The 15929-nt window shown below is 40.3% G+C and overlaps 1 protein-coding gene across 5 annotated transcripts in view; it reads right to left on the reverse strand.

The window, feature by feature from the left end:
• TPK1 (thiamin pyrophosphokinase 1) overlaps positions 1-15929 on the reverse strand; it is a 336815-nt gene that overhangs the window by 101077 nt on the left and 219809 nt on the right. For all 5 annotated transcript variants that reach the window (XM_067747283.1, XM_067747285.1, XM_067747284.1 and 2 more), the window contains one exon: positions 344-455. In XM_067747283.1, the coding sequence (XP_067603384.1) occupies positions 344-455 (112 nt within the window). The remainder of the gene's footprint in view (positions 1-343; positions 456-15929) is intronic.

Raw genomic sequence — 15929 nt, forward strand, 5'->3', positions numbered from 1 at the left:
CGAATGGCCCATAAGCACATGAAAATACATTCAACATCATTAGTCATCAGGAAAAAGCAGATAAAAACCACAATGAGATAACCTTCATACTCACTAGGATGGGAATAATAATAACAACAACAACAAGTGTTGGTGAGGATATGGAGAAACTGGAACCTTCATACATCACTGGTAGGAATATAAAATTGGTACAGCTGCTTTGGAAAATAGTCTGACAGTTCCTTGAAAGGTTAAACATAGAGTTCCCATATGACCTAGCAATTCCACTTCTAATTATTTATCAAGAGAAATTTTTTAAAAAAGAAAGAAAGAAAACCTCCCTTTGTGCAAGGGTTTTACTTACTGACGTTCCACTTTAGGCCTGTTGTCGTAACCTGATTGCATGGCTGTCCAACAGGAATGAGGCCACACCAATCACCTTCCATTCCGGTATCGACATGCAATTTGTGCTTTCCCTGAGGTAGAGAAGGAAGGCTCATTAAGATGGGGAAGGGAAAGGAAGGCCCATTAATGCTCACTGAAGACCTGGCCATACGCACCAGGTACCATCCTAGGAACTTCACATAGTTTATCACACTTAATCCTAACAACACACTTATGTAGTACGTACTGAACTATCCTAGGCACTTTCACCTGACTTAATCCTAGCAACAGTTTTACAAGGTAGTTTATTGTTAATTATTACCTTTATATATCAGAAAATTGAAGTTCGCAGAGATTAAATGTGTCCAGGACCACACAGGTAGCAAGGGGCAGAATCAGAATTCCTACCTATACCTGCCACTTCCAAGATTCCACGTGCTAAAGATATAGCACTAAGTGATACAGAATTCTAGGCTCTTAATCAAACACTTGCTTGAGTGTAAATACAACATTGCTTCCTCAGTAAAATCTCTGCTTTTTATCTGAGAACTGGGCTCCTAACGTTGAGAATTCAGTGTAAGCCCTACTAATGGTTGGCCTCTTTCCTATACCCACAGCTGCTCTAGGAGATGCTCAGTGGGGCGTACCTCTACCAGGAAATAGAGCATCTGCCCTGAGAAATGAGTATGCTGCTTCTATTCTGATTATGAAAACTGATATAATCTACCATGTTTTCAATTTTTCAGTTTACAAGAAGGTTAAAGTTAAATGTAATGCTCAATCAAGGCCACAAGCTTTGCTTTTAAATAAAATACTTGGAAATGCCTCTCCTACAAAGTAATGCTTTTCCATTCCTACCCTATTCATTATCCTCAGGGTATACAGTCTCCGTAGAAAGATACCTCAAGTTCTTATGGGAAAATGTCAAGACATGCATGCATTCAATAATAGAGTAAAAAAATGTATTTTTCATAATTCAAATAACTCTGAAGGAATAAGCTCCAAAAGATATTCTTCGTTTTAATAAAATATTACTTTAAAGTGTATTTAATATATGACGTATTACCAAACTAAGGTATCTAGGTCTCCTTGTACAGTCATTTTACTTTTATTGCAACTATGCCTTTTGTGCTGTATATTGTAAATTTCTGAGAACTTATTCTACTGTATCCAGGCCTCAACATGCAAGCAGGATTTGTCTTTTGTCAAAAGATTGCTTTTATTAGGAAAACAATTCTCTAGATTATTATACATAGGAATCCTTGTGTTTAACACAAGTTCATTCAGACATTTACTGCCTGTACAATTCATATACATATATTTCCATTTGAACATTCAATCAGAGGGCACAAATTCAATTAGAAGGGCTTAAATACATTCAAACACAAGGAAGATTTTTTTTTTTTTTTTTTGCGGTACACGGGTCTCTCACTGTTGTGGCCTCTCCCGTTGCGGAGCACAGGCTCCGGACGCGCAGGCTCAGCGGCCATGGCTCACGGGCCCAGCCGCTCCGCGGCATGTGGGATCCTCCCGGACCAGGGCACGAACCCGTGTCCCCTGCATCAGCAGGCGGACTCTCAACCACTGTGCCACCAGGGAAGCCCACAAGGAAGATTTTTAAAGAAAATTTAAAATACATTTGAACTTGGTGTCCATCATTGGAAGAAAGGTAAGCAACACTTGTAGATATACACCAAGCAATGGATTAGATGCACACAGAGAAATGTGGATGGATAGAAAACACAGTACACATAGTAGGAAACAGAATCGTGATAAATGACAGAACCTATCTATGTAAATTAAAATAAATGCAAACACAATAAGGCACTTTTTCTACTAACAAAATTAAAAATGTATATTCATATATACACACACACTAACATGTTTGCGTAATGGGAAACGATGTAGGGACAAAAGGGAAGCAATGGATCAATCAACCAGTGAGGATTCTTGCCTGGACCAGAGATGGTAATGTGCTATGAACTAACGAGTACTACTGACCCAACATTGAAATCTCATAAAAATAAAATAACAAATACATACTTTAGATATGAAGTGATACAAGATTTAGAAATTCTTAGACTCTTCTGAAGGAAAAAAATAGAGAAAATATTCTAATAATTCAGTAATTATGAGTAATTACTAAAAACAGTAATTCAAGAAAGAGGAATAATTGGGAGATAGCCATGGGAAAAACTCAGGAGCGAAATAAAAACTTATCTCATTCTTGAATAATGATCTTTGGTGTTTTTCTTTTAGTGTAATTTAGAGCAAAGGCATATAAAGCATATTATAATTACAGAAAATTTCTACATATTTCAGTGTAAAAGTAATGCTATAATTGTCAGAAGGCACAAGTAAGGAAAAGAGTAGAAGAAAGTGCAGTGGTCTTTATTTTCTCATCATTTTACATCATACGGGAATCAGGAAATAGAGCCTAAAGTTGCAGATTATTTTTAAGGGGGATTTAAAAATTGCTCCTGTCCTGAGTTATTGGTAACGCGGGTAACATGTTTAAGCACAGGCAGCGGGACTGAGGAATGGGATCTGAAATAGCTCTGTTCTTCATCCTGCCCTATTACTCATTCAGGAACCTCCAAGCCAGTGTCACAGACAAGTTATTCACCCAACTGTATACATGAAACCTGTGACCACTGCATGGAAGGCAAAGCACAGGGAAGGAGGAAAGATGACAGATCAGAGATCCGATCTGGTGTGGGGAGTGGAGGGCAGCATGCAAGCAAGGGGCGCCCTGAGCAATGATGCTTGTGTGGGAACCGAAGGATGAACAAGCGCCAACTCATGACGGGAGGGCAAAGAGGCTCGCAGGCCGAGGGCGCACCGCAGAAGCCACAAGGAGGATCACCTGAGGCATCGGGGTGTGGTGGAGAGATGGGTGGAGCACGGGAGATTTTTAGGGCAGGAGAGCTATTCTATGTGACACCGTGATGGTGAATACGTGACATGAGGCATCTGTCAAAACCACAGATGTACCACACACCAGGAGTGAACTCTGTAAATTAGGGACTTTCCTTAATAATGTATCAATATTGGTTCACTATTTGTAACAAAGGTACCACACTAATGCAAGGTAATAGGGGAAACTGCCAGCAGGAGAGGGGGTATATGGGAACCCTCCATGTCATCTGCTAAATTTTCAGTAAATGTAAAACTGCTCTAAGCATAGAGTATTGTTATTTTTTAAAAGTCTCTCAATGACCTTTCACTTTCTCATCCCTTCAGTGGGACTAACAGCAATGTGCTGGTGGGTTTAAAACCTAGGCCAGCAGATGAGCGGTACCATACCTGGAGAAGCATGCAGCCATTTCTGAGCAGCCTTTACAACATTGTCCCGCTCTTTTTTTTTTTTTTTGCGGTACGCGGGCCTCTCACTGTTGTGGCCTCTCCCGTTCCGGAGCGCAGGCTCCGGACGCGCAGGCTCAGCGGCCATGGCTCACGGGCCCAGCCGCTCCGCAGCATGTGGGATCCTCCCGGACCGGGGCACGAACCCGTGTCCCCTGCATCGGCAGGCGGACTCTCAACCACTGCGCCACCAGGGAAGCCCCTTGTTCTGCCTTTTTCCCCCTAAAAGAAATAAGGTTTTTTTTTTTTTTAAGATATGAGCCACCTTTATTTCTTTCTTTAGAATCTTTTCCCTAAGTTGATTTACATTGATAGCTTCCACGTGAATTCTGAGTTCTATTTCTCCCTACTACCTTCCGTTATAGAAATAATTCTCTCTGAAGATACAGATGCTAAATACAGTACAAATTATCACCCAGAGATGCCGAACGTAACACTTCAACAACTCTGGAAAGCAGTAACCAGGCCTCTTTTCTCATCAAAGGAGCTCATGAGAGAGGGTACTGCAGACATTCTGATTTCCTTACAATCGCTTTGGCTTCAGCAGTGAAGGGATAGGAATGATGGTGATTTTTCACAGTGGCGGATCCCAGCCTGATGGGGGCTGTACTGCCAGGGTCCCCATCAGAAAGCACAGCGTGTCAGAGGAGTTGCAGGTGACCTGTAGTCCTCTGGGCTCTGGGACCAAGAAGGGCAGGGATGCACTCCTGGACCAGATGGCTCCGCCTCTGTCTCTGACAGTGAGACCTGTGACTTCTTCATTTCTCATCAAAGGGGACTCATGTGTCCTTGGGTTGTCTTATTTTCAATCTGTTACAGTTAATTCCTATCTTCTAATTGAAGACTTTCCTCCCTCTGTTTGTGGCCTGTTAATGGTTTGGTAGTGGTCAGCTGAACACATTACCATGTTTGGTGCTCTGGCTAACTGCAGTAAAGAATGATAAAGGAAATAAGGAATGATTTCTCAACTCGTGCATATTAACTCCCTAGGAAGATTCTTCAACTTGTATCATATAATGCCAAGGCAACAGCACAAACACATGTTAAGCTTTATGATCCCGGGGTGGGAGGGTGCTGTTAAAAACCCCACTGGGGGGCTTCCCTGGTGGTGCAGCGGTTGAGAGTCCGCCTGCCGACGCAGGGGACACGGGTTCGTGCCCCGGTCCGGGAAGATCCCACATGCTGCAGAGCGGCTGGGCCCGTGAGCCATGGCCGCTGAGCCTGCGCGTCCGGAGCCTGTGCTCCACAACGGGAGAGGCCACAACAGTGAGAGGCCCGCATACCGCAAAAAAAAGAACAAAAAACCCCAAAAAAACCCCCACTGGTTTAAATGACACAATGGTAAGCTTTCTCTTCTAGCCTTGCTATGTATTCACTGCCTTCCTCATTATTTTAAGATTCGACAGACTTTGAAAATTTTCATTCTGGGACCTAAAAAGTCCCAGATAGGTATTTGCCTACAATCAAACAATGAACAGTTTTTCCTCTCATTCCAAAAAGGTGTTTAGCCACAAGTGAATGGTCTTTGTGTTCATAAATATACAAAATTTAGCTTTGTATGGTTAACAGAGAGCAATACTATGCTTTTCTCCTGTATCCTCAAGTCTATGTGACGTGCTTACAGTGGACAACAAAAGGAATTTTTGTTCATCCCTCAGATTTCCCAATTCATAATATACGCTAGCCTATATGGGATTTGACACAGGCAGGCATGCAGCCTGACAGTAAAGAACTTCCCTAAAGATTTATGCCATGACTGGAGACCACAGGCACGTGAACTAATCATTGACTTCCATCCACTCTCATGAATCACTGCACAGCTTCCTATTCTGTCACCTGTTCTGAGCTAAGATGACTCTTCGAAGTCAAAGGCAGTTCTATATGGTAGAGATGGAACAAAAATAAATCATAGACAGTTTGGTTTTCCAATCATGGTTATTTTTAACATATTAACAACCTCAATAAGGGATGAAATTGTAATTCAGTAAAGGCAACAAAGATGGCGCTTGGCACCTACGCTGGAAGTCATACTTATGAGCATGTAAAGGACAGGCAGCATCGCAGTCACTGTCCCTAGGCTGTAATGCCAAGCTAGAGCAAAACACACACAAGTGGACACCTAATGAAGGGCTAAGAAATCACTGTCCCTTTGATCGTATTTCACCTCCTCTTTGAAAATGACAAGGACAGGACCGAGAGAAAGGATACAGCTCACCCTAGATTTTGCTTCTGCAAAAATTCCAAGCACTGAGGCATCTGAATCCTGTTTACATCTCTAAATCTTTTAATCCAATAACGATGCTAAGTTTTAGGCTAAGTTATCTTAGTGTGGCGTTCACAAAATACAGAGAAATTTCACAAGATCATTCACAAAGCAACCGAACACAGGAAGACCACAAATGTCCTTTCTACTTAGTGCAGAAGATTCAAGGAGCAGATACCGATACTCGTCTATAAAGCGGATAACCATTCATCAGATTGCTGTTAATGCTGCACTTACACCCCATGCTAATTGCAGCTAAAATTTCTGGCAAACGGTTAGACCCAGTATGAGTGGAATACTGCTGTACACTGATTAAATACAAGGCTAACCTGTGCTACCTCATCTTTTGTTAGTTTGTCCAGGTACTTTAAAAAGTCATCAGCTAACACGACGGGAATTTAAATAGCCCCCTGGAAGGAACAGTGGAAGAAGTCAACGGAAGGATCTAGCTTATACTTACTAGGAGAAGAGGGTACCTCTCCCACACAAAGACAGACTTTCGTGCTGGTACATTTCATACTGCGACTACCCACGTGACTGAAAGTAGTAACGAGAGAAATGGTCTTTTCAGTGAATTTATAGTTGCAAAATCTCAGAGCTAGAGGACGCGTATATTGACTTTTATTCTGCTCCACAAACGTAGAATTCAGAACTCAAGCGTGTTGGTTTAATATATATTTCTTTATCATTGATTGACTGATTGCACTTCCTTTTGAAAAAGCATTAATTCCTTATCTATAGAGAGCTTTTAGAGTTTCCAATCATGTCAGAACCACATTTTCCAAAGTGTATCCCACAGAACACTACTCGTGGGGTCTGGTTAAGATTAGAACAATAGCTTCTTGGATTCCCCCCTTGGAAGTCACAACACACACCAGCATCCTAGGTGTTCTAGGTAGTCTTTTCTTTTTTTTTTAATTTACTTATTGATTTTGGGTTAAATTGGGTCTTCGTTGCTGCGTGCAGGCTTTCTCTAGTTGCATCGAGCGGGGGCTACTCTTCATTGCGATGTGCAGTCTTTTCATCGCGGTGGCTTCTCTTGTTGCAGAACACGGGCTCTAGACACACAGGCTCAGTAGTGTGGCTCGCGGACTCTAGAGCGCAGGCTCAGTAGTTGTGGCGCATGGTCTTAGTTGCTCTGCGGCATGTGGGATCTTCCCAGACCAGGGAATTGAACTCATGTCCTCTGCATTGGCAGGCGGATTCTTAACCAGTGAGCCACCAAGGAAGTCCCTCTAGGTAGTCTTGAAGCAAAAAACTCTTTACCTGAGCGAGTGTTTCCCAAACTTACTTAACTACAGGTCCTCCTCCTGCCCCTTAAAATAACACCTCACAATTACCTGTGGAATTTGCATTTCATGAAATCCACCTAGGAAAATACTGATTTGGAATAGAGATTCTGCACACAGCAGCTGAAACTATGATTTTTGGTTGAATATTTCCACAGCTAGAACATTTCAGTGATATGTTTTGAAATTAATAACCTCCATCTTATTTTTGTTTTGGAAATTATTTAGTCACCTGAGGCTGAAATCATGTGTATATTGACAAAAGGTAGGCTTATTTTTCGATTAAACGGTTAATGACAATACAGGGTGCATGTATATCCAAAAGAAAACCTTCTGAATGCCTGTTAAGCTAGTTTATTTAAAAGTCAAAGACATTTAAGAAATATCCACTATTGTTAGCGACAGTAAAATAGTATGATTGGCTAATTTCCTTCTTAACTCCCAACACTAAACTATTTCAAATTAAAACAGATGCAATCGATGTTTATCCTTTCTACCCTAGCACCTCGGTATGGATGATTTTCTTACAATGTATCCTATCCTATCTCTAAGCCTTCCTTTTATTCCAGTCAGAGAAAATCATCTGGTGAGTGCCCTCACACTAAATTGTCAGAAACCTACTCTTTGCTCCTCCAAAACATATGGACATTTTAAACGATGCCTTTTAAAGACAATACTTATCCCAGAAGCAAGCATTTCTAACAGTGGAGACAGAACAGGTTACACGAAAGATAGATATTGAGTCAAAGAGTGATCACAGAGTTTTCAAATAACTTCAGATAAATGTTACTCTACTTAATGTACGGTGTGATCAGGAGGCCCACAATCCCTGTCTATTCTTAGGCTATTTCTCCATCCTTAACCAAGAGCAGCTTCAAAGCAAAGGTCAAACTACCTTCTTTTCAAAGCTCCCTCTGTTATTCCAGTTAACATAGATCACACTTGCTTCCAACAGCTACAGTCTTTATTTACACCACAAAATAGAGCATTTTGTTACTGTCCTGTACCTCTCAAACGGGTGCATGTTATATCCTTAAAAAGAATAAAATTTCTTTGAAGGCAAAACCCTGGCCTTTCACTTCTGTCGGATTTATAGCACAGGGGGAAGAACGTACTAAGTGTCTAACAAATATCTGACTAATGGTTTAGAACAAAAGGAAAAAGTATCAATAAAAAGGTGTCAATATGCTTAGAAAAATCTTTCTCAAAATTAAAGTAGATGAGAGAGGGCCCAGTTGAACTGAAAGGTCTCCATATAGACACCAAGACAGAATTCTCTGTGTGGATAAGGTCTGCTTAATTGGACACTACGATAAACCACACACAACCAACAATTATGAATACCCCGTCAACAGTATTCAAAATACACTTCAAGGTGTATACAGAGTACACATATTATGTTTATATGTAAAATGGGCATGACAGTACTACCTCACTGGGTTATTCTGAGGACTAAATGAGAACATGTATAAGGTGCCACGAACAGGGCTTCAAACATTCCTATTATAAACGTTGATTTACTTACCCCTCTCCCTCTATCAAGTCTTCCAAGTTTAACTTGAACACAAGTTTTCTTTCCACTCTTCTCTGCTCTTTATTTTATAAAAACCCTAGTCACTTTGACCCAGTAATTTTTAAAGAAAAAAAAAGTGATTAGACCTCATAAGACTAATATGAAATATAGCGGGAAGGGAGAAAGAGAAAAAAATTTACGTAAACATTTTTATGTTTAACCTTCATAAGACATTAAGATATTTTAAAGACAAGAATCATATCTCCATTTGCTATACAGAAGCTCTTGTCTTCAGTAAACTACTTTTTTAAAATGCTCCCCTATTCTGAAATAGTCCTTCTTTATAGGAGCACACCTCCCCAACTCTGTTCACCAATTTTAGAAAACTCCAAAGAACTCCTTCTAAGGTCTCATATCTGCTCACCATATCCAAAATGTAATGCTTCAAGTTAATTTCTGGAATTCTCGATTTGAACTGAGCCTAGGACTAAGGTAACCCAAGATTCTCTTCAATACAAGCAAATAGTTTAAATAAAATTCAGTTCAGACTCTAAAGCCACTGAACTTGTTTCTCAAATGTTCTCATAGTTGGTAAAGAGTTGATGGGAATGCCGGCACTGCAAGATGTATTTCAACTGTCCTCCTTGTATCCTTAGCTACTTCGACTCTCCTTCTATAAAAGAGCTGTATGCAGGGTCTCCTACGACAGACAGACAGCTTCCCACAATTACTCCAAGTATTGCACGTTCTCCTCCACTGGACCCCTCCCTTTTGTCATTCATCACCCCTCCCCGCCCCCATACTTCTTTCTGCTATAGCAGAGGCTGCAAGTCATTAAGACTGGTAGCGGAGTGAAGAGTAATTGTGAGGTGGTATGACAGTGGAGAGACGTACTGGGTGATCCTATTCATTATCCTATTCAAACACACTCCAGGAAGCATGTCTGCTTGCGGAGATGCAGTACGGCCGATGTTCAGCACGTTTAACTGAGCTATGTGTCCACTTCTGTTTTGTTTTGTTTTCCACTTATGCTCACAGTGCTCATGGGATATTGTTAGTGCTCCTGAAGACGGGGAAAGAAAAAGACAACTCTGCATGCATTTAATTATTTCAAACCCCAGCTCAACTATCAAACTTTATATTCTGGAAGAAATAATTGAAAAAGTTCCAGTTAAAGAAAAAGAGAGGGAAGTAAGGTAACAATTTTTGAGTATCTGCTCTGACCTAATATTCTTCTGGGCGCCATAATTCTCATAACAACCTGGAGTGGTAGAGTTACTACTGAAATAGAGAGTGTGGACTCAGTACAGTCATTAAGTTGCTCAAGACCACTCAACTAGTAACTAGCAGACGTGGGATCTAAACCCAAGCATGCTGTGATTTTAACATCTACTTCATTTTACTATATCATCATGTTTTTCCAGGCTTCTATCTTCAAAGGCCACTCAGACCATTTCATTCCTTTGCTTTTATTCCCATTCTTGCTTTCTGTTCCCTATATTCAATCAGCAAGTTAAGCTTTGGCATGATCTTGTCTGAAGTTTATCCTAAATAATAAATACTTGTGCAGTAAGTGAATTAAGTAAATGAACAACTATGTTCCTTGACCTCAGCTACCTCTCTTCAACGTTTCTCAGTCTGCTTACATGTCCTCATTCCTTTAATTGTCCTCTGCTAATGACTGCCTATAAGGAGGGTGCTGACGAGGATGTGTGTGACACTCATTCCTGTTTTCAAAACACACTTTTTTTTTTCCCCCAAAAATGCACTTATTGGGTCTTCAAGAAGTTCACAAAGAATGGTTAAAGCAAAATCAATGAGTGGGCTAAGATAAAGAAAATTAACACAAAAAAGTTTTTTTTTTTTTTTAAAGATTTGAGTATTTTTAGTCAGGAACAGATAGGACAGTTTTGCTTCTCCCCCAGATCCTATAAAATATGAATTAGAAGCAGTATCACCTCTTTGATGAAAGCACTGCTTCTCCAAAGCCCTCCATGAACACACAGCCCGGGCTACTTGCATGCCCTCAAGGAGAGAAACTACAGCTCATTACTTTTTGTGTCTATAAAGCACTGAACCATCTTGGACACACGGTTGGAATACAACAAATATTTATCGAAAGGGGGCACTAAGCTTAGCTGTGCCATGTAACTACTTTCAACCTCCAATTCATGTGCCAACTGCCACCTTGCTAACCATTTCTTCGTTCCTCCTTACGTTAAAACTCCTAGAAAGGGTTGTCTAAATTCACTGTTCCAATTCTCTTACATTCATTCCAATTAAGCCTTTGCTTAATTAACCTCTTTTCCAAATCAGCTTTCACCAAGACAACCCATGACCTCCAAACTGCTAAACCCAGTGGTCAATTATTAGTCCCCATCTGGCTTGACCTATCAGTAGAATTTGCAATGGGTTATTACTCACACCTCCTTGATATACTGTCTTTGCTTTGCTTCCAGAACACCACAATCTCCTGGTTTTCCTCTTCACCCACAATTTCCTTTGCTGGCTCCCCCTCTTCACTCCAAATCCTAAACCTGAACTGCCTCAGGGCTCAGTCCCTTGGTCTCGGCTAGATCCTCCTCTCTAATCGACCCATATTTATGTTCTTTGTGAGCTCAGTCATGCAGATCTTGGCAAATCCAAATTTGTATCTCTAGTCTAGACTTCCCTCTCTAACTCCGGTCCTGAACATACAACTGCCTATTTGATACATCCTCATCTTTTATCTCAAACCTGCCCCATACACAGCTTTTGATCTGAGTGGATATCTGCTACATCCTTCCAGCTACTCAGGTGGAAAGTTTCTTTTTTTTCTTTTTTCATACCCCTGAGGAAATCCCATTTACTCTATCTTCTAAATATATCCAGATCCCTATCAATTCTCACAATTTCTTTCACTACTACCTTATCCAAGTCACCATGACAAGATCTCCCCTTGTCTCACCAGAGTCAACTCAGCTGCCAAAGAGACTGTCATACCGTGAAGTAGGTCAGAAAGAGAAAAACAAATATCGTATATTAACGCATATATGTGGGATCTGGAAAAATGGTACAGATGAACCGGTTCGCAAAGCAGAAATAGAGACACAGACGTAGAGAACAAATGTATGGACACCAAGGGGAGAAAGCGGAGGGTGAATTGGGAGATTGGGATTGACATAGACACTAACTAATATGTATAAATAGATAACTAATGAGAACCTGCTGTATAAGCACAGGGAACTCTGCTTCACTTCCCTGTACAGTAGAAACTAACACAACATTGTAAAACAACCTAAAATACCCTAATTAAAAAAAAAAAAGTTAAGTCAGACCTACCCATCTCCATACTGACTGTACCCTCTCAAGAGAAATACTCCTAGCTTTCTGAAAGCTTTCCATTTCCCCCTTCTGGCCCCTGGGGACTCTGGCTAGGCTTTAGATTCTGTCCATGGAGTGAGTCTGAGGGAAATGCTGTCATTATTAACGAATCCTCGTTCTGAGCCAGCCTGGGGTAGTCTGTTCTACGTACCGTGCTGTGGTTAAAGGCACAAGGGCTAAAGAAAGACTTCTGGATTTGAATCTTTTCACCATGTTTGTGTTTCGCTTTCCTCATCTATCAAACCAGAATGAAAGGACTGTTGTGAGGAATAAATGACTTGATATGTGAGGTACTTAGAGTAGTGCCTGCCACAGAGTAAATGCTCTAAACATTCCCTATTATTTTTATCATACAAAAGGACTTCAATGGGCAACAAAACAATGCCTTACTTTTTTTTTGCAAGCTTTTCTTTATTCTCTGAACTTCAAGCTGGCTTATTTTCATGCAATGCATTACTTTTAATTTTAGACCATTTACCTGTCTCTCATTTTTCGTGTCAAGAACGTTAGGATAATTTTGCCTCCTGAAAGCCATCTGGAAAGTGCCCCATGATATGCTGTGCATTATGTGTTGGCACTATGTGAAATAAATACACCTTTCAAGTTACACAGACCACAGTCTTAATGGCCACAGCAGTCTTATATTGGTACCTCTTACATATGAAGTTAAGAGTCTTTAACATCAGAAAAGTAAAAGTACTGATTTGGGGAGGGGTAGTTTTTGATGTCTTGAGGTAAAATTATGGTGAGACTTCTGAGAGAAGTACCATGCTTCAATGCGGCTTAGCTTCACAGCTCTGTGCTGTAAAGGAGACCATTATCATGGAGCCACAATTAAGCAACTAGATGTGACGCATTGGGTTTGGAGTAACAACTGATACGACAGCAGTCTATGTTCGTCACAAACCAAGTGTGTTGCAGGATGATCATGGTCACGTTCACCTCACCACTGAACCACTTAGTCTTTCACCCTCTCATCTTCCTACAAGTATATGTGCTCACGTGAGTCTAATGCTCTTTTACCGTATTTCTCTGTGGTGGTCAGGCTCCGAGATGGCGCCCAATGAACCTTGCCTCCTGGAACTTAGGTCCTCGCCTAGTGACTCCCCACACTGAATAGGACTAACCTATGTGTGCCAGTCAGCCCTTACGGAGAGGAATGGAGCTGCTCCCTGCCCCTCACCAGGGCCACCGTCACCATTACCACCACCCATGAGCCACCTGACACCCCAAGCTTGAAGCATCCAGAAAAGTCCAAATTCTGGATCTGCAGAGAAATTCTGAGACACAAGAAATGTTTATTGTTGTTTTATGACAACAAGTTTTGTGGTGACTTGTTACACAGCCATAGGTGACTAACATCTCCGTCTCTCTCTAGATGCCTTTGTCTGCATTGCTGTACCTTTCTATCCCCACTGCTTTTCTTCCTCATTTCTTGTGCCCTTTCTGCTTCTTTAAGTGTCCCTAAAACAGACAACAGGTGTGTATGTTTGTGTGTGCATACATATATATGTACTATATATATATATATATATATATATGTATGTATGTATTCACTTTTGTTCAAAAGAATACATGCAACCCTCTTAAAAAGTGGAAGTATGAAAAGGTTTTTCTTTGTTTCTAAAGGAAAACAACCAGCTTTTCTTTGCCCCCTTCTCTGTGGGTTATCTGGACCAATTTTTCCCTCATCTCTATTCTTTCCTGAATTGTCAGCTTGGGAAAGGTAAGGGTGAAGTTAGAGGAAAAGATTCTACGACAATCAATAAATTGCATCTTAATGGAATTAAGATACATAACAAAGTCATACAACACAGCATCTTATGCTTAACCACGCTACACATATCTAAATTCTGTATGTAATTATATACTGTATGTAGTTATTTTAAAAGACTATATTAAAGCAAGAATGAGCCATATTTCATGATGATTTTGGCATAAGGGGAGGGAAACCGTTAAAAATATTGTGCATTAACTACCTCAATTCCTATCCAAAAGTCACTTATTTAATTTCATGTAAATAAATGATAAAATGTGACCAAATAGTTATTTTTAACTTGGATACTATAAAGTTTCCAAAACTGGATCCTCTAATTCTAGACATATTTCAGGAGCAACAACCAAGAGCTGCTCCCTGTGTTCTCTACCTTATATCTTCTCCTCTTCTAATTTTTTTTTATACAGTAAAAAATTTCGTTTTAGTTCTGCTGACACCAATTTATGGTATCCTAGAAACTCCACAATGATGGAAAAGAACAGGTACTCACAACAAAGCAGAATTACCAACATATTTATGGTCCTGTCATTTGACAGGGAAGGTCAAAGCTTCTGAGAATTTATTCATAACCCTGTACCAGCTTTCAATTCTTTGAAAATTGCTCCTTGATACCCAGCTTCCCTGAAATCGCAGAGAGTGGCAGCCAATCTCTTAAGGCATAAATCAGATCCTAAATAACTGATAGCACTTTTTTCCCTCTAGACTCGGACAAGAAAAGCACTGCATTTTCATTGTAGAACGTGGACACTTAGGAAAAACAGTGCACCAAGGATGTGTTTAGGGTTTAATTTCTGAAGTCATCTGTAAGAAAACAGTCTTTGTTTGGTATTATAAAAAATAAAGGTCCTGCTCTTGAATGTCACTGTCATTTTTATATCCTCTCCTCTTTCATTCTCCAAATCCAAATTCAATACTATCATGGACTTAGTGACTGTCTATCATGATTAATCCTGTCATGACTTTGTCATTCTGTACTTAAAATGTGCAAAATGTGTGATTTTGGCATACTATAATAGAGGCCAATGACAAGTGAAATAAGTGTGTGTATATATATACGTATAAGTGTGTGTATATATATACGTATATGTGTATATATATACGTATATATATGTATATATATACGTATATATATATGTGTGTGTGTGTGTATGTGTATATATATATATATACATACACCCACACACACACACACACACACACACACACATGCAACTAGCTACTTAGAAAAATGAGTAAAATTAAAGGGAGATATATAACAACAAAAACAGGCAGGACAAAATATTTTGAATTTTTTTCTATAGGATGTCAGTAATTTTTTGTTGCAGGGAACCTTAGGAACCAGGCTGTGGGAGGCCTTTATTCTACTAATTAGTAACATTATTTTTAAAATATTTGGCATTTAACATCTCAGTCATGGTAGCTGTCCATTTCTTCTACGATATATTGATATACCTGGTGAAGGGTCCAAAAAAAAAAAGAAAAACACCATGCCATGTGAAAAATAGTTGAAAACTCAGGATCTTCAATCAGCAGGCATGGTTTTCAATCGAAGAGTTATCTCTTTCTACGTATCAATGAAAATAATTGTTGCCTTTCCATTTAGTAGTTTATGTTAATAAAAATTAATATGATCCAATTAAGGGCCATTCAGATGACTGTCTTCTTTATAGATTTTTTTTTTTTTGAGGTACGTGGGCCTCTCACTGTTGTGGCCCCTCCCGTTGCGGAACACAGCCTCCGGATGTGCAGGCTCAGCGGCCATGGCTCACGGGCCCAGCCGCTCTGCGGCATGTGGGATCTTCCCGGACCGGAGCATGAACCTGTGTCCCCTGCATCGGCAGGCAGAATCTCAACCACTGCGCCACCAGGGAAGCCCCAGATGACTGTTTTGTAAGAGAAGACTGGCATTCAATCCCAGTCGCTCTATTTTAGCTTGTACTTAGCATTGTGTTGGCAACAACAGTGCTAAGGGAGTTGGCAACTCACAGAAATTCTACT

The sequence above is a fragment of the Pseudorca crassidens genome, chromosome 8, assembly GCF_039906515.1.
Source record: "Pseudorca crassidens isolate mPseCra1 chromosome 8, mPseCra1.hap1, whole genome shotgun sequence".
In the NCBI taxonomy this organism is placed as follows: Eukaryota; Metazoa; Chordata; class Mammalia; order Artiodactyla; family Delphinidae; genus Pseudorca; species Pseudorca crassidens.